The 20915-nt window shown below is 37.6% G+C and overlaps 1 protein-coding gene across 1 annotated transcript; it reads left to right on the top strand.

The window, feature by feature from the left end:
• The first annotated feature begins 8823 nt into the window (after positions 1-8823).
• On the top strand, positions 8824-18205 carry LOC121412069 (solute carrier family 15 member 4-like). Its single transcript, XM_041604981.1, has 9 exons — positions 8824-8949; positions 9556-9802; positions 10659-10869; positions 12451-12620; positions 13395-13792; positions 14651-14825; positions 15302-15502; positions 16159-16290; positions 16809-18205. Exons 1-9 carry the CDS (start codon positions 8824-8826, stop codon positions 16970-16972), a joined length of 1824 nt encoding a protein of 607 aa, XP_041460915.1. The 3' UTR covers positions 16973-18205.
• The last annotated feature ends 2710 nt before the right edge of the window (positions 18206-20915 follow it).

Genomic DNA, 20915 nt, shown 5'->3' with positions numbered 1-20915 from the left:
CATTGGATGACTATGGTGAGACATGTCTATTAAGGGATTCCTAAAATATAGTCCTTAAGATCTCCCTGTTTGGGGTCAATATATACAAAAATTTCGGCTCGCGATTCGCGCTCGCATTGTTTAGCGAGACAGGTACGTATTATGATTACAAAATCGATTATAATGTCCCTTTTTAGGTCTGAATATCACAAATTTTTAAGCTCGCGCTTCGCGCTCGCATTATTTGATTGCTGAGATGCGTATTTTTATTTATGATTACAATGACTACAAGTGCTTCCTTAAAATGTCTCTATTTATAGGTATACCTGACAATTGAGCGCGCTTCGCGCGCTCACTAAGTGACTCAAAATTTTTGCTGGTGCCCCCCCCCCCATGCCGTGACCCACGGTACGCCACTGTGTTCATGATTAGAAAAGTGCTTAAGATGTCCTGTTTTTAGGTTTGAAATCCCATTTTATTTCCGCTCGCGCTTCGCGCTCGCATCAATTGTATAGTTATATACCTATCCTCTTCATGATTAGAAAAGTGCTTAGAATGTCTCGTTTTTGGTCTGAAATCTCAATTTTGTTTCCGCTCGCGCTTCACGCTCGCATCAATTGTATAGTTATTTACCTATCCTCTTCATGATTAGAAAAGTGCTTAGATTTTTTTTTGTTCTGAAATCTCAATTTTGTTTCCGCTCGCGCTTCACGCTCGCATCAATTGTATAGTTATATTCCTATCCTCTTAATGATTAGGAAAGTGCTTAGAATGTCTCTTTTTTTGGTCAGAAATCTCAATTTTGTTTCCGCTCGCGCTTCGCATCAATTGTATAGTTGTATACCTATCCTGTTCATGATTAGAAACGTGCTTAAGATGTCCCTTTCATAGGTCTGAAATCTCATTTTTATTTCTGCTCGCGCTTCGCGCTCGCATCAGTTGTATAGTCATATACCTATCCTCTTCATATTAGAAAAATGCTTAGAATGTCTCGGGGTTTTTTGTCTGAAATCTCAATTTTGTTTCCGCTTGTGCTTCGCGCTCGCATCAAATGTATAGTTATATACCTATCCTGATCATGATTACAAAAAGTGCTTAAAATGACCAGTATTTAGGTCGGAATGTCAAAATTTTCAGCTCGCGCTTCGCGCTCGCATTATTTGATTGTTGATATATGTATCGTCTTAATGGGTAACTGCAAACAGTCCTTATAACACGTCCCTTTCGATCAGGCCAGAGCGTATATGAAAAATATCTGCTCGCGCTGATCACGTTCGCAGTTATTATTTGTTACATATGCATCTTGTTCAGGACCACAAAAATTGCTCAAAATGTTCAATTTTCAGGACAAAATACATAAATCCCCCCCAAAAAAGCTCGCGCTTCGCGCTCGAGTTCTCTAATTATATATCTATGTTCTTTTATTAGTAGAAAGCTAAGAAGTAACTGTCATTGTCATATACATATATATATATAGTATTCAACCTATTCAATCTATTATATATATATGTGTGTGTGTGTGCCTTTAGGGTGTGTGTGTGTGTAATTATGGAAAACTCAATTGTGCCCCCCCCCCCACCGTTGAGGAGAGCTTTCAGCACCCCCACTGAAAAAATCGTTCCCAGGTCCCTGTCACACGTGTGTATACCAACATGTTTCCCGAGGGACGGTCGGGTGGGGTGGTAGTTAGGAGCAGTTGAATGCCCCGCCCCCTGAACTGTTTCTTTGACGATTTAAATACAGAAGGAATTAACTAATATTGACGATTCTATGTTGGTACCACAATAAGCAGTGCCACTTACAAATTTTGATAGCCATGAAACCTTACTCAAATAAATTTATATTATGTTAATCGAAATAATTTTGAGATCATTTTTATAAACAGTGGCGTACCGTGGGTCACGGCATGGGGGGGGGCACCAGCAAAAATTTCGAGTCACTTAGGGAGCGCGCTCAGTTGCCAGGTATACTCACCTAATAGAGACATTTTAAGGATATGCAGTGCCATTAAGTGGATATGTATCTCACTGATTAAATAATGCGAGCGCGAAGCGCGAGCTGAAATTTGTATTCAGACCTAAAAAGGGACAATATAAGTACATTTATTGTAATCATGATACATACCTGTCTCGCTAATCAAACAATGCGAGCGCGAGCAGATTTTTTTTTAATATATATTGACCCCAAACAGGGACATTTTTAAGACTATATTTTAGGCATCCATTAAGAGTATACACATCTCAGCATATTCATCTAATGCTAGTGCCATCCTTTTCTGATTTTGTTAGAATTACATCTAAACACATTTAGCACTTTTTGTAGTCATAATTGTAATCATGGTTATCATACGCATCTCACTGATCAAATACTGCGAGCGCGAAGCTCGAGCTGAAAATTGAGGAAATTTAGACCTGATGAGGGGCATTCAAAGGCTTGTTTGTAGGAATTCACTAAGACCGTACGTATTTCACTAACCAAATGATGCAAGCGCGAAGCGACAGCTGAATTTTTTGTATATATTGACCCCAAACATGGATATTTTATGGACGACTTTTAAGGAATCCATTAAGAGTATCTCACAATAGTCATCTAGTGCGAGTGCCAAGCGCTTTCTGATTTTTTTAGAATTACATCTAAACACATGAAGCACTTTTTTGTTGTCATAGTCATACGCATCTCATTATTCAAATCATACTGCGAGCGCGAAGTGCGAGCTGCAAATTTAGGAAATTCAGACCTAAAGAGGGGCATTCTAAGGCTTGTTTGCAGGAATTCACTAAGACCGTACGTATTCACTAACCAAATGATGCGAGCGCGATGCGCGAGTTGAAAATTGTTGATATTGAGATCAGAAAAATTGACATTTTAAGGACTGAATTTAGGAATTCATGAAGAGCAGACATCTCACTAATAAAGTAATGCGAACGTTAGCACGGACAGGAAATGATTTATATTAAGACCTTAAAATAGGGCAATCACTTTAAGAAGTCATAAAAAAGAAGCAAATGTCACTACACAAACAATAATAACTCGAATTGCTAGGAAATGTATTTGGTGTATATGTGAAAACGGGAGGTTTTAGTACAACAGGATTAACAGGATATCTCGTTAAACAGTCTATGCGAGCACCAGGGACAATAAAGACATAGGCCCTGAGCAAATTATGTTTCATAAAGTTATGAAAAAAAATGCTTCTTATGTAATATAAAATAATATAATACAACATTATAATGAACAATCATTTCTGCTTTCCCCACTACCTTTCTCTTCCTTTCTCCCTCTTTTTCTCCTTTCCCCCCTTTTTTTGGCCAGCCGATTGGGGGGCACGTGCCCCCAATGCCCCCCCGTAGTTACGCCACTGTTAATAAACATGATTAGTAGAAAAGATTTAACACCGCTTTTTCCAAATTTTCTAAGTAATGACCTTTGGTATCAACGCTGGATTCAGGGTTATATAAGATACAGAATTTAAGACTAATAAATATCAATAGTATTATAATAGCAGATTTCTAATGATGAAAATTATGATGATCTCCACGTTGGTAACTATAATTGATAAACTGAATCTTTATTTTTACTCTCTATTTATCTTACGTTCTAAATCTCTCTCTCCCTCTCTGTCTTCTTTCTTCCCTGTTTTCTTTCTTTTTTTCTTTCTCTATTACTCTCCCGATTTCAGATTATACAAATGGAGATCTTTTGGAATGGACCTGTTGCGGCTAGCAGATACATTCACATGGGAAAATCTGATCTCTTTACTAGTGGACTATATGGGCTATCCTTATATCAGTTTGCGTCCGTCTTTAAAAAAAATAAGTTCTAATGCATGATTTTCACATCTGATGAAACTATAACTTGATGAACATGATCAAGATTAGACATGTATCATCTGCAATACAAAATAACGCTCTTTCTGTTGAACACGGCAACGTATAGGATATTTTGCTACATTTAGAGCATAACGGCTTATAGTAGGCCTGCTTATAGCTACAGACATGTGCACTACAAGTTGATATAAATTAGCTTCAAGTAATTCAATCTTAAAAAATGAGCGTGATAATTCTGAATAAATCATAATGTGCTAAATGAATGTTGACTTTCTTACCTAGAATAGCATTTTGGAGTTTCAAAAAAGATGCGTATATCGACCTTTTTTTTCAAGGAGTATGGGCAGTGCTACATGCATGACAGTGACACAGGATGGCGACATTTTCCTATGATTTTTTTAAATTATTTAAATAATAAAAAAAAAACATATAGACTTATAAAGATAGAGAGATAAAAAGACACCCAAAACAGATTGATCAAGGAAGGAAGGGGAAGAGATACGTCACATATGCCGGTTACTTCACCTTTTTCTGTGCTAGATGGTATATCTCTGTAGTGGCGCTGCTCCTTTTATTTTGTATGCCTTTTGAATAAATATCCGACACTTCTGTCTGGTAGTTTATGCATACGATTATTAATGAATATATGACTGTGTGACCTCATCCATGATTGCTTTGTTTCCATTTTTCATTTCCGTTTTAATTTTGTGGATTGGACTGCTCCTATGAAATTGCTGAAACCGCACTGCAGTCGACTGCAAGAGTGTCGCGACCCAAATCAGATACAAGACACAATGGGATACAAACATACAAACAAGAACATTCATACAATACTAGACATATTACCGGCAAAATATCGGCCTAAACTTGCCTTAATTCATTGCCAGTTTTCTTAATCTATGTACATGTATCTGACATGTACACATGACACATCCATTCTTGACTTTGAATGTCGGCTGGCGCAATATCCGAGATATCTTGAGATATGTGGGGTGTTAGATATATTACAAAAAAATATCGACCATTGATTCTGCTTTCGACGATCGATATCAGCTATCATTTTTTATTAACTAATGATATTGATTGATAACGACGATAAAATGGAACGTTTATACATGAATAGCGCTAACAGCGCAGCATACTTTTACCCCCAGCTTTAGGTATACCCTAACCGGGCGCATTCAAAGAAATCTTTCCTGTACCGCCCGTCGGTACCCATTTAAGAAACCTAGATGGAGAGTGGCAAATATAGATAAACGTCTTGTCAAAGGACAAAAGTATTTCTGTGAGAATTGAACTCTAGAACTTGTGGTTCAAGGTTTGGTTTACTCTCATTTCAATAAAACTCAAAGCTAAAAATAGTATGATTTGAACAGATAAGGAAAAATCAGACAAACGAAATAGGGAATACTCATTTAAATCTTACAAGGGACAAAAAAAAGTTATATGACATTTTAAATTTTTGCATTATTTCAGTGAAACTGATAAATGTATGACTTAATGAATATTCAATAATGAGCAACCTAATAACGTCATATCCTCACCTGTACTTCTGAAGCTTACATAAAATTATACCTGTCGAAACTTTGGCCACCAAGAATAGAATATGGAACGCCTCTGGCTGTCTCGCCTCGCCTGCAGCAATAGTGCTGACTTTGAAAACGGCTATTGAATAATTATTCACAAAAGAAAACACTCGTATGAAAACAAAATACTATGTCCATAAGACTCCATTGACACAACATGACCTTTGACCATATCGTGCACTGTAAAAACTGTGGTGTTAAAACTGACACCAGTTGGTGTTAACAGAGGACCACACCTTGAGGTGTTAAAATTACACCCTAGAGATTTAACACAACACCAAAGAGTGTAAATGTAAAAACCAAATGGGGTGTAATAACACCTTTACACTCTAAAAACAAATCAGTCAAAATGACTCGTTAATAGGGTCAGCTGGGTGCAACTGTTATTCTAGTCATATTTGACTATTTTCTAGTCGTATTTTACTAGAACATAGTTATTTCTGACTAGAACATACGTCAGAAATGTGATTATCAGTGATTGTCATATCAGTTGCACCCAGCTGACTACTGGTCTAGTCAATTTGACTGATTTGTTTTAAGAGTGTAGGTGTTAAACTAACACTGTCAATTTAACACCGTTGTAGACAAAAATAAAGAATAGAACATAACATTTTAATAAACGGAACATGTTTCGAGGTGTCGCACCTCATCCTCAGCCTGAAAATTATTAACAGAGTCATTGGTATTTATACAGTTGAGATGTCAAGTAAAAATTTCAAGAATGTAGTTACACAGGATTACAAGGAATGCAATTGTTGAATGGAATGAAGTAAAAAGTTAAAAAGTTACAAAGTCTATGGATTTATCAGATAGGGGTGGGTTTAAATTAAATGGATAACATTATTTGGTAATTGTACACCTGTTGGTTTAGTTGAGGTTGTTTCCATTTGATGAAAAGCCCTTCTTTTATTTTTAGTTGAAAATCTGTTTGAGCAGTATCGAGAATCTTGAAACAGTGGGTATTGCATTCTAACAAGCACTGGGGTGACGATTGCAAGTGTCTCCAGACATGGGAGTTTTTGTCCTTCCCCAGATGCTCCTGTACTCGTGTCTTATAATGACGCTTGGGTTTGACCAATATAGCGAGCTTTACATCTCGCACATGTAAATTGATATATGACACGAGCACGGAGCTCCTGGGGAATGGAGTCTTTCACAGAAAGTAAAGAACTGAGCTTGAAAGATGAGAAAGAAAGAGTAATATGAAGATCTTGGCAATATTGTTTAACCATAATGTTGATTCTCTTTTCAAGTTCCTTTGATGCTTTACCAATGTATGGTAACTTAAAAAATCTTGTAGTCTTTTTCTCCTGACCATTGTTTGGGTTTTGGATGTTTTGAATGTATTGGTTCAATGACCTTTCGATTAACCAACCTGGGTACATGTTTCTGCTCAACACTTCTTTCAAATTCTCGATACAAGTATCAAAGAGATGAGAGTGACTGCAAATTTTGTAAGCCCTATCTATCAATGTTCTAATCAATCCAGTTTTGTATTTGTAACAAGTGAAGCTAAGAAAATTTGTATACAACCCAGTGTAATTCTTCTTATGAAAGACTGAAGTAGTATAAACATCTGTGCTATTGTTGATTAAAATATCTAAAAAGGGCAACTGTCCACGTTCTTCCTTTTCAACAGTGAAATTTATATTGGGATGCCTGGAGTTCAAATAGTCATGAAAGGTTTGAACCTCATCTTCATTGTTAAAAATACAAAACACATCGTCTACATATCTACGATAGAATGGAACATTGGGTCCTTCAAACTCTTCCAACCATTTCTTTTCATGATGACCCATAAATAGGTTTGCCAGTGTAGGGGCAAGAGGAGAGCCCATAGCAACTCCATCAACCTGGTCATACATTTCACCATTGAATAGGAAATGGGTCTGCTTGGTAGCATATTTGAACAATTCAATCAGTTCTACTTTACTTTTGGAAGTAACACCGTTGTAAAATATTGGTGTGGTCCTCTATATGTACACCGATTAATACCAAAGTTTTTCTGTGTGTATTCTAAGGGGGTGTTGCAAGAAAATATTTGCGATCAATTGCAAATATTCTGTCGCAATTTTACAACTGACAGATCAACCTTAGCTATAGCAAATCAGATTAAACTTCTTGTTTCAAGGAGCTGATTAGCAATCAATCACTAATTTGCAATCATCTGCATGACATATGTCATATGTCATGCAGATAATCATTGATTGATTTAGGGACAAAAAATAGACTTGCAATTGATCGCAAATTTCTTGCAACACCCCATAAGACGTGTGCAAAACATACTTGATAACCCTTATGTCTATGTTTCATGAACTGCATGTGTAGATCCATAAACTTTCAAAGTTATGATGCCAAGTCAGCAAATACCACCAATACAGCCAAAGTTCATTGAACTTTTAAATGACCTTTGACCTTAATTGGTCATGTGACCAGAAACGCACACAAGATGTTTCATGAACTAGATCCATAAAATTTTAAAGTGACACTGTAAAAAAAATGAAGTGCTAATTTAGCACTTACAGTGCTTGTATAGTGACAGCACTACGAGTGCTGATTTTTTTTTTTACTTTTTAAGTTATGACGACATATCATAAAGTTATCTTTGGTTAAGATTTCAATGTTAACGACGCTGCCGCCATCGCCGCCGGAAAAGTGGCGCCTATAGCAGGGGTGTGAGTGGTCACAAATGAAAAGATCTGAAAAAGGGCTGAAGAGTATTGAAAAAGTCTGAAATAGAAAGAGCTCCCATACTTAGAGGAGAGCCAATTATAAGCTGAAATTCAGCTGAAAATCAAAACAAAAATATCTGAACTCTCACACCCTGGCCTATAGTCTCGCTCTGCTATGTAGGCGAGACAAAAACTTATTTTAAGATTTTTAAGATAAAGAAAAAATTGCTGCAAATTTAAGGAAGACACCATGCAATGCATGTATGAAGACATTAAATAGTTTCGATTTCATGTAATAAAACCAGAAAAATTAAAGTAGGGATATGACATGGTATCAACAGTACAACTATTGAATATAAATGACGCCGTGAATATCACATAATTGTTTTTATAATAATAATAATTAACATTTATATAGCGCTTAATACAACAGTTTCTAAGCGCATTGGAAAGAGAAAAAAGAAGTAGCAAAATACAGTGAGAGAGAACAGGATATGGAATTAAGAGGACTGCTTAATGAGGTAATAATTTGAGGAGTGTTTTGAAACATTCGACAATGGATGCATTACGGATGGAGATGGGGAGATTGTTCCAAAGTTTAGGGGCAAGAGCAGAAAAGGCACGATCGCCATAACGGGTAAAAGTGCGGGGTCCTAGAGATAGTCGAAGGTGAGCAGTAGAAGAAGATCGGAGACGTTGAGTTGCAGAGGATGAGGGACAGAAAGAGATAAGATTTTGAAGGTAGGATGGGGCGAGACCATGGATGATTTTATAGACAAGGAGAAGGAGCTTGAAAATAATTCTGTTATGAACCTGAAGCCAATGGAGGAAGTAGAGAATAGGGGTGATTCAAATTTCTTTGTGAGGGTTACCAATCTAGCTGCAGTATTTAGGAACATTTTACAAAATGTTCCTAAACTTAACAGTCAATAACTTTGTTTTTTGATATCAGACTTCAATGTAATTTCAGCGTTGCCATTTGGTTTGATAAATTTTGCTGCATCATTTTTCAGCCTCCAAGTTTCGAATAACCGGAGAGATCTATCCAGTATACATTGTCTACCATTCTATTAAACGAACTACCGGGATATTTTACAAAGTTTTATCACTACATTTTATAAAGTAGTAGGATGGGTAAAGTGACCCTGGCATGCCATTAAATGATGGTAGTGTCGGAATGTCATCATAGTAGGATCACTTACTTTTGCTGTATATACGGTGCAGTAACATGTCGAAAAATTGAAATTTATCCAGTCTTGAGGCCTCTCCAAGACCAAACAGCATGCCAGAGCAAGAAGCGCCCGTTGGGAAACCCTCCTCTAATGCCATGGTCACATTTGTTCTACGGCGGCCGTACGGCGAGTCGAAAACAGCCGTTTCAACATTTTTTGTCCAACTACATATAGGTGGTTTGAATCAAAATGATTGATAAAACGGCTGTTTTCGACTCGCCGTACGGCCGCCGTAGAACAAATGTGACCATGGTATAAGGAAATCATATTGGTCTTGTGCATTTCTTTCGTGTATTTCACCGAGAAAATCATTTACTATGGCATCGTGACAAATCTGGTTCTATTTTGCACGAACGATCTGGGTTACTCGAGCGCCGACGCTGCGGTCTATAGTCTTGTTTTCACCGGGACGAATTACGTCTTTACCATTTTCGGAGGATGGCTCTCCGATTTTTGGCTTGGAAACTATAACGCTATCTACCTGGGCTCACTCATCTGCTTTATAGGTGAGTACACAGATCTGCAAATGGTTATCATAATGATTATGACCAATTACCATGGGTCTTAATCGAAGGGGGCACGTCCCCCGTCTTTTGAGGGTTCGGGGCGACATTTCATAATATGCTCCCTTTAACTCAGTCAAATGAACTAAATCAATAGTCAGCTGGGTGCAACTGATTTGTCTAGTCACATCTCTGACGTATATTCTAATCAGAAATAACTCTGTTCTAGTAAAATATGACTAGAAAATAGACATGACCAGAAGAACGGTTGCTCCCAGCTGGCCAGATTAACTAGTCAGTTTGACTGCCTTTTTGTTATGAGAGTGTTGTTTGCCAACAGACTTATTGAAACAAGGGATGGAGACGAATTGACAGGTTAACTAATGAAAGCAAGGAGAATGTCCTGTTTTCAGGTCCGAATGTTAAGAAAAAAAATAATTCAGGTCGCGCTTCGTACTCACATCATTTGTTTTGTATCTTTTAACCCCTTTTCAGTCTCATTTTACACTTGTGTGATTGTATATCATTTGAGTGAGATTTCCATAAGTCTTTCTATCAATCCGTCCTATGTCGTTTTTATCAAACACGTGACACTGTGAAAACTTGAGGTGTTTAAAACTGACACCACATACACCAGTTGATGTTCCTCGAGGACCACACAATGACGGGTTAATATTACAAACCAGAGAATAAACAGTGACACCAGGGTGTAAAAGAAACATCCAAAATGTGCTGTTATGAATAATACCCATGTAATACCGGAGGTGAAATGACTGGTGTCCTATAATCTATAGAGGCCTACGACCATCTACACAGATTTGTTTTGCTATGAATTATCATCTACAATACTGTTGTACAGGTACTACTATGCTGCCTCTGATAGCGTACAAGTGGCCCTTGGTTTATGGTGCAGCTTATGGGTTCGACCTGGGGAGCAAGAGGGTATACTTCCTCATAACTCTGACCATTGTGAATATTGGAACCGCCCCCATCAAGGCATGCTGTGGACCCTTCGCCTGTGTACAAGTGGAAGAATATGGAAATAGAGCGATACAGGTCACTTACCATTGGTGGGTATTTTCATATTCAGTGGCATATCCAGGGGGGAGATCCTATCTGTAGCCCCCCTCCCCCTTGAAAAAGTCATAGCCAATATTTCTGATGAAAATATGTATGTCCTTCATACACAAGTGTGTCCCCCTTTGAGAGTCACAGCAAATATAATTAATGGGAATACGTCGGTCATACACAAGTGAGGATTTTTTTTTTTGGGGGGGGGCTTGTCAAATTTGTCAAAATGTGCCCCTGGGAAAATCTTGGATCCGCCCCTGGTCATTTTATTAACATTAGGCCTATATGTTTATGTTAACTTGTCGATTATTTTCATTCTATTTCTCCAAATTCCTCCAAATAAAAATTGCATAATTGATTTTATTTTATTTAAGTCATTGTTTCACCATCCACAAAAACATACATCTTGAGCAAATAAGAACATAATGACAATAATTACATTCACCGTTTTAGAATGACGTGAAATATGAGGAACCTATGAAAAAGCATATAGCTTGTAATAATTATGCAAAGTTTGGTTCTCATTCGTGAAGGGATCGGATGGTTGTACGATAAGTTTTCGTATAAAACATTGAAGTGTTACATTTATTTACTATTTAAAGATGGTGCGAAATTTGCTTGACCTTACATATTCAAATTTTCTCAAAAATCAATGAATACGGAGTTATAAACTAATGTTTTGAAATGGTAATATAATAAACGTCGTGTTCGGCGTACTCCCTTTTTAAATTTCTATCTAATGTTGAAAATAGTTTAACTTCATTTTGCTTCATCATACCAATAACACTTCCCTGATCATAGTACTTCTATGCAAATGCAAATTCATTCTGAATAAAAAAAATACACATTACTTCTCTTAATTTGATTATTATATGGCTTTGTGAAATTGTTGATGGGAGGGTTCTAGAATCATGAGCTTCATTGATTATTCAATTTTATTAAAAATGAACAAAAACTGCAGGCTGTCTTTTTTCTCCTTAATATCATATTGTTTTTTTAATAATCTTTTTTGAATAATTTTCATAGAAACTGTTTAAGAAAACTTCCAAACACAGCGTCTCGTGAAAAAAAATATCCGGTTGTCCCAAAAGGGTGCGTTTTTTAATTTAAATCTTCTCCCTCAACCCACCATTGCTAGAATAGCCTCCCTGGTTTTCTCGAAATGGTGCGGCCACACTCGCTCCATCGCCGCTCCGCGAATGCACACGATCGTCACAAACCCGATTTCCCGTTTATGTCCTTTCATAATGTATTTTAATAAGTGAATGTGATTCATCACATCATGAAATTGCTCAGTTTTTACATTTTAAACATTATGTTTCAATTTTCAAAAAGAAATATTCTGTCATTTCTTTTGAGTAGATCCGTAATAACATTTTCACGGATACTCATACATTTCTATCATGAAAAATATTATTTTCCCCCATGTATACTATATTGAATGTAATTTTGCAGTATATATTATTATTTTGTTTTAAATAACTTCTCTGGTAGAAATAATTTGAATTTGAAATTTAATCAGATGTTTTAATTCTCAAGGTAATTTGTTCTTAAACATTTTGCTCTCATGTCGAGTGTAGGGTGTATTTCATTTCCGAGATCGCTCCACTCTTCACCTACTCAGTGCTTTCATACGTCGAGGAAGAGGTCTCTTTTTTCTTGGGTTTCATCGTTGTTCTCTGTTTCAACGTCGTCGGCATCTTGGTCTTCGCTACGGGTCGAGATATGTACAAAATGAGACAACCGAAAGGTAAGCCTGACCCCCTGACATAATTATCAACGCAATTCTAAATCGATGGTCATGATCATGAAAAGCCTCTAAAATTTATTGTGGCAGTACTAGCGAACATGGTGTTCATGATGATGATGATGATGATATTGATAATAATGATAATGATGATGATAATAATTATTTATTAATTACATATTGAGAATAATAATAATGATAAAACAATAACATGATATTTAGAAAGTAAATTTTCTATCTAGATGTTCAAAACACTTCAGACGAAATCAGAGATAGAACGTAGAAGAACAATACATTACAGGTTCGAACTTGAACAAAGAATAATAAAACATGTTTGTCAAAAACTTATATAAACGTATTCAGTTTGTCCTTGAATGAGTTCGCTGCATGGTGTCTAACATGTCAGCAGGACTCTAAGTCAATGGTTATAATAATGATGACACAAGGTAAATGGCAGTATACTCGTGAACATAATGATATGAATAATATAATGATAAACATTTGCATATATCTAACAATGTCCATTTTTAATATTTATGAGTGAAAGCGATGGTAATACAAAGGTTATAACAGAAATTATTTCTGTATTTTCTGAACACTATTTTGTTCGCACTTCTTCTTTTTCTTCTTCTCCTTCTTCTTTTCTCTTCTTCTCCCTCCACCTCCTTCTTCTTCTCCCCTCCATATCTTTTCGTGTTCTTGTTTTATTATTGTTTTTCTTGGTTATTATTCTACCCCTCCCCCTCTCTCTCTTTCACTAATTTTCGATATTTTTAGGGCACCAGGCATTGCTCCAAGTCGTCCGAATGCTAAAGAGTGCAACATCAATGTATTCAGAGAGACACGGCAAATGCTCTACAATATGTTGTAGTTGCTTATGTTCCTCAGCATGTTGTTGCAGTGGCCAACCTGTCACCGAGACCACTCCACTCTTAACCGTGGTGAATGAAAATCAAACCCAGCTTCGTCGAATCGATACTACCGGGGGATCGTTGTCGAGATCGTCTGGTAACGATATTGATAGAATCGAAATGATTCAACATGGATTTCTGGAAGATCTTAAGATTGAAAATGGCGGGCCTTATTCAACAGAATCTGTGGAAGAATTAAAATGGCTGCTCAATACCCTTCTTGTTTTATCAGTTGCCATTCTCTATAATACTATTCGATTCCAGGTGAATAATTTTCATTGCTATAGTCATAGTTACAGTATCATGTTTGATATCTTCTATGTAGATCACTATCTATATCTATTATTCATCGTTGTTTTGTTGTATTATTCATATATCATGTTTATAATATTCCACGGGGCTACCTTGCAACATGTGCAATGGAAGCCAATTTGGCTTGATTTGGGTGCAACGCTGTACTTTTTAAAACAGAAAACACGAAGAAAGATAAAAAGATAGAAATAATGCATTTTAACCATGGGTCTATAAAGAGAAGTATTGGAATTTCTACCATTAATTGTTATTTTTAGATATTATGTAAGTTTTATCTGTTTTGAAATATACATCACGAAGCTTTCGAGAATACGACATACGTCAGAGGATGGAAGATTTGAATAAATATCCATCTGCACATGCATGCTCAATCCTAAAAATATGCGCAGATTTTTTTTTTAAATCTTAATATGTAACCACCTTCTTTACCTTACGTTGTGTTTTCCCAAACTCTGTTCAGTCGTATGAATTCAAATGTTTTATATGGAATAAAAAAAAACGCACAGAAAACGCAGGCTTATTAATTCGGTAAAACGATACTATTCAATAAAATTTCAAATATTGCGATTAGAATAACCTATCAGGCATAATGAGTCGACATACAGCCCACTAAACATTTTAATAATAAAAATTTATGTATTTTTATAGATCATTTGGCACTAGTTCAGAAAACATGAGTCGAAATACAAATTAAAAAATGTACAACTTCAAGAATCAATATTAGCCAATACTTGGCAAAATTGTACTCAAGCTTGTTAGAGTGAGGAATCGTAATATTTCCCGCGCTTTTTACCTCCTATCGCACCGCAGTACTCTTCTACCTATCTGCTTCAGGGAGAACGGATGGACCTAGATGGTATACCAGTTGCCTTCCTGGCCCTCTTTGTACCTCTCTTCGTCATCATCACCGTGCCGATTGTCGACCGCTTCGTCTACCCTTTCCTCGAATCTCGAGGTGTAAGAGTCACACTGGTCAAACGAATAGGTATGGCAAAATAAATCAAGAGGCCCGTCTGTTTCTGAAGCCTTAGACCATGGTGTTAACTCTATGGGAAACCGGATTAAAATTGTACACTTCTAATGTTTATGGTGAACTTTTTCAAAGTTTTAATGATTAAGAAACCTATTTTATACCATTCACGTAAAAATGAACAATATAAATTGTGATCTTATGCATGTTCAGTCAACCCCCTTTCCAATTCGTTCCTCGGTCCTTGAATTAGTGATCGCTCATTGGAAAACTTTACACGTTTACCATACCCTGATAATATTCCATGCTAGGAAAATTATTCTATAGACTTACCAACAAGAAAAAATATAAAAATTTTAGTTATATCTGTACGTGACAAGTTATCCAAACTACGAAAGTGAATAATTTTTAGATTAATAGACTTTCTAAGCTTAACGCAGAGTTTCACAAGTTTGTTTGATGTTTCTTGCATCTTTCTTCCTATATCGTAGCATTCGGTCTGGTGTCTGGGCTTTTATCCGTCCTCTATGCAGCCCTGGTGGAGGTCATTCGTAAATACAAACTCAGGAATGGAGGCGGTTTTGACCAGGAAATATCGGGAGTCATTTTTCACGCTTCATCTCTGTCTATCCTCGCTCAAATCCCTGAATACATATTCATCGGTATCGCGGACGTCTTCGTTCTCATCACAGGTAATCGAATTCAAAAGATGATAATTCGTTAAAAGAGTCGCTGAAAGGGTTAATCTGATGTTTGTAAGGGCTGGGAACGATTTTTGAAGAGGGGGTGCTGGTTTCTTAATGACAAGCAAAATTAAAATAAGAGGGGGAGGGTTGTTCACCCCAAATGACGTTGAATTTGGTAGAAATGAAATAAAGGTGCACGGTTTCGGCCCCGAAATAAGGGTCATATATATATCTTTACATTATAACGTACCAACCTAATTTCTAGAAGGGTGCTTGACTTCAATACCCCCCCCCCCCCCCGCTGCACCCCCACTTCTCATGGCCGTGTCAGCGGTGTCTGCTTGGCGGCTGCTTGGAATGATGACAAGAGTTCTTATTTCACTGTTTATGAAATTTTATTGCTGTGGGGGGGGGTAAGCTTTCCCCTGTGTAGGACTACATACCAGCATCAACGATTTGTAATAGAAATTAACATTCTTTAGGAAATAATCCATTGTACGGCCAAGCATGAAGCAATGTTGATAAAAATTTGTGCATGTCTTTTCAACTTTTAAGAGAAAATTGTGAAAGTTTGCATTGCTGTTTGGGTTCTTCCATTCTCACGTCACATTGGTGGAGCTTTAACGTTTGTAAATTTTCTCTTCATTCCTTGTCATTTTCAGGTCTAGAATTTGCCTTTTCCCAGTCTCCAAAATCTCTGCAAGCATTCATCACGGGAATATACCTCTTTTACAATGGTATCGGCAGCTATGTAGGATCTTTACTCGTTATCATTGTCAACGCAGCTTCAGCAGGTAAACATCTGTCTGCAAAGTATACTACTGTTTTTGAGGGGGGCATGGGGGGTACGGACCTACCTGCATGGACCCAAGGTTGTTGTTTTTTTTAATGAAATTCCGGATCCGCTGCTACTACCGACATTAGATATTCATCTCAATGCTACCATAATAAATTTGGGATTAATCAAAGGCTTCTCGCACATTTCATTAAACATTACAAACTATTCCAATAAAAATGTTTGTCGAATCTTTCCGGGTGCAAAACTTTCTTTGACTTATTTTAAAGGGCGCCATCAATTTTAATCGTAACTACAGTAATTATTGCACAATTCTTAACGGGAAGTTCATACTTCACGCCTTTTTTCTATTTTAAACACGGCCCTATACTATATATTTTGGATTATTTGTGTATATTTCATATTAAATCATGCATTGTATTATTTAAACGCAGAAATAAAGATAAACAATCATTAAAAATATGAATACTCCGTGTGTTCTTTTTTAAAACAAACTTCTTCATTTTTTCTACGCAGGGGATGAATGGATTCCTAACGATATCAACAAAGGTCATCTGGAATATTACTTTTTGCTCCTGGCCGGTGTCATCATCTTCAACATGATCTACCTATACGTCATTACCAGGAATTATCAATATGTGCAGCAGTATAACAGACGCTCGAGTCAACAGGGTCAATAAAACAATTTTGATTTTAAAGAATCATCATTTATCTGACTTTTCTTTGTTGCGAAGCGTTTCTGGCTCTCGTCTAGTTAGCAGAGGGTTGTGTGTTCGAATTCCCCCACGGCCTAGCGTCTTTAATGCGTCAACACTCCACTTGGAAACTCTCCGCCCCTGTTTTAAATGTGTAACCGGTAGGATGCAGAAACCTATGTACTATATCTAGAAATTTAGTTTGGAAACTCTTGTTTGAAGGCTTCCCAGGGAGTGGAGAATGTGCATACCTTGTATGCAGGCAAGCCTGGTACGGGTGTTTCATAAAGCTGTTCGTAAGTTAAGAGCGACTTTAAGAACGACTGGTGATCCTTTCTTACGCGCGTTACCATCGCTAATGAATATGCCGTTACCACAATAAAGGATCACCAGTCGTTCTTAAAGTCGCTCTTAACTTACCAACAGCTTTATGAAACGGCCCCCAGGACCCGATGACCGGGGTATGTAAAGCGATTTGAGACGTCATTGCGATATATCGAAACGCTATATACAAAAGAAAAATTAGTAGCAGTAGTATCATTCATAGAGCAATCCAATCTGGACTATCGTAACAGGGTTATTTATAAGACGGTTAACATGGTTAATGAGTGAAGTGCGTCCAGATTACTTTTACCACGATCATCAATTCAACTAGTCTTTCACTGTGAAAATATCGGTGTTGGTTTAACACCAGCCTGGTATATCGGAAAACGACAAGGAAGTGTTGAAACAACACCAATTAAGAATCAAACTGATATTGGTTAAACACTGATTAGTATTGTTTTAATGCCTATTTGGCGTTATCATAAAGCCGAAGTGTGCTGTTTCAACACCTCTCTGGCGCATTCCTATAGTTACCGAGCTGGTGTTGAATTAACACCTGTATTTTTCGATTGTACCCGCATAATATAAACGTATTCTTTCCCGGGGAATATTTTATTAGGAAAATGATAGGGGGATTCATATCATGTTCCGGAGTGTAATGAACTCCTTCCTTCTATAAGAGAGTGAAAAACAGAGGAGTCGCATAATCGTTTAAAATGGTGAACAGTTCGTCCTTAAGAAATAACCATGGTCGAACATTATTATTTCTACAGTCTTCAGACTTGTCATATCATCGTCCAGCCTTTGTTTGATTATCACTGTATGGTTAGAATTAGGGACTTGTGAGTGGACTCGTTATTACACACTAAGAAATAAAGGTTCAAAATTGAACCCCGAAAGGTTGATGTAAAATCAGCACCCTATGGGTTCAGCAATTTTAAATTGAACCTCTAGGGGTGCAGTTTTGAACCCGCGGGGTGCAAAAATTAACCCCAACCGCAGGGCTCAATTTTTGAACCCCAAATCAGGGGTTCAATTTTTGAACCCATTGTGCTGATTTTGCATCAACCTTTCGGGGTTCAATTTTGAACCTTTATTTCTTAGTGTGTAATGTTCGGTATATCTCATGTCATCAACTTCCCAATGGATCAACTATTGAATAATGAAAATAGTAATAACTCTTAATATTTACCCAGGTTAACCACTCTCAGCCGTAAGCTGTTCTTCCAGCGGGCCCTGCATGACAAAATATGTTATTATTACCCTTTTCCATTCTCATACGAGCGCCTGACAAAGAAGGCAGAACGTCCAATTTGTAAAGTCTTCGGTATGACTCGGTCAGGGATCGAACCCACGACCTCCTGTTCACGTGGAGCTGTGACGGTTGCTCATTCTCGGGCCAGCGCTCCGATCTGAAGTTCACCTATCGATTGTCCTTCGATCAGGACCATGCACTATCTCTGTGACATTTAGTCTGCCATCCCCCACCGATTCTGCAGTCCTAATCACCCACCCTAATTGGCTTGATGAATTCACGCAAAGTTGACTCGTGTTATAGTCAACATAATGGGGGTAACTTATAATCTTGATCAAGGGCGCCGGAAGCGGGGGGGCAGGGGGGGCACTTGCCCCCCCAAATAAAATTTTTGGGGGGCAAAACGAGATTTTGCCCCCCCAACGTGCCCCCCTGAAAGATGAAAAATGATAAATTATTTTAGGACAAAAGTAAATGAAGGCACTTTTCTGCCTGAAAATTGTCATTTCCATTGTCAAAAATGAAAAAAAATTGCCCCTGACGGGGCAATACATGATCATAGTAAGCCTCGCGTCTTTTGACGAACAGTTCCTCTGTGAAACATAGCTTTGATAAGCCCCTTTTCCATCTTATTACAGTGTGATAACGTTTAACCTTTTAATGAATACATTTCAGACTAAAAGCGAATGGCAAACTGATAGTGGTCCACCAATGATTAGGTTTATAATTCTATGATGCTGGCTGTGTCGTCTAACAAACGCGCGGTCGCCCAGAAACGCTCAGACCGGACCCGATATAACTAACGCGCGTGAACACTACTTACTCGAGTAAGATATGGAATCTATGTCATAGCTGTCAAGCCCAGAAACCATAACATCTCGAGAAACTTGTTTCAATTATTTCATTTTCAACTAAATATAAATAAATATAAATTGAGTTAATACAGTGATAACAAGAGAGCGGTGTTGGCTCAGTCGGTAACGCGTCTGCCCGTCGAAGTCGAAGCAAAGATCGTAGGTTCGAGTCCACCCTTGGCGGATGACTGAAGTCAGTGCGTTGTGTGTAAACGTCTCTCCCATGTTTCATAGATGCAGGCTATGTTACAATGGAAAACACTCCGTCCCTCGAATAGGACGTTAAATGGAGGCCCCGTGTAGAGGAGAGTCACCACCTTGGCACGTTCAGAACCCGATTCGTATAAGAGTAGGGGGAAACCCCGGTGTCGAGGTCCACCTGCACCCCCCCCCCATCAGTTATATCGGAAGGAGAGACCTGTGGATCATAGTGATTCAGTTCACTTTTCGCCTCCCAGGCACAGGTGACGCAATAATAACAATTCAGTGCCCTAAAGAAAATACCAAGGTCATTTCAACTCAATATAGACATGTTATCAGAAAATTACACTCAGAATAATCATGTGTAGAGGATTATAATTTATAATTTGTAAAAATGGTGAATCCCACTCGAAAGCAACTTAGAGATAATGTTTAGACATGAAAAAAATAAAATCATCTGTGAAAGTGTCTTCTTGACCGGAAGATATTATCCGAGATATGAATAAAAATGTAAAGAATATAAAAGAAAAAAATAAGCGTTACAGTAGTGCTCTACTATAAAAAAAATCTTAAGATATTTTCACAGCCCCGTATTTCCTCTATTCCTTTTCATTGGCATGATTGGAAGGCGTTTTGTCTGATACTATTTCAGCTCATATATAGCACTTATGTATTTTAGATTCCAAAACTTCTTCCCATTACTTGTTACTAATCAGATCGAGATGGCAGCTATGTTCTCTGGTTCATCCCAGCTTTTGTTATTCATGGACGTTTGCAAAAATAAAAAAAAACATCCCGGGAGTGGGTGGGCTGCAAGACCTAAATTTTCGAAGAAACGTAAGAGCGAGGGGATTTGTGATGGGAGAGCTTTTGCATTTTCTAGAATGAAATTGAAGGATTTCGTGCACACTTTTGGTGAATTTTGCCCTCTCGATCGGCGGCCCCCGGCTGCGTACGGTCATCATGTTTGTCATCTTAAACATGTTAAAGTCTTTAAAAGGCCTATATTACACTGGTTTGAAACAATTTCGTTTGCAATAAGGCTCGCAATTTGCTGGAACTGCGACCCTGGTCATGAAGAAACACCAGGCTGGGTCAGAAGGGAGGAAACAGAAGGAGCAAAAAGAACTCCAAGACTGTTTAATTCTCAAGAAATTAATTTTTGAATGCACTTAGAAACGCAACTTTTATACTCCATTTTACACAAAATCCTTACCGTGGGGGGGGGGGTCCCATAGCCTCTCCCGCTCGATCGCTTCGGTATCTCACGCTGTCAAAAATATTGTGCCCCCTT

Source organism: Lytechinus variegatus, chromosome 3 (genome assembly GCF_018143015.1).
Source record: "Lytechinus variegatus isolate NC3 chromosome 3, Lvar_3.0, whole genome shotgun sequence".
In the NCBI taxonomy this organism is placed as follows: Eukaryota; Metazoa; Echinodermata; class Echinoidea; order Temnopleuroida; family Toxopneustidae; genus Lytechinus; species Lytechinus variegatus.
Note: the sequence above shows the minus strand (reverse complement) of the source record. Positions and strands in the feature narration are given on the sequence as shown.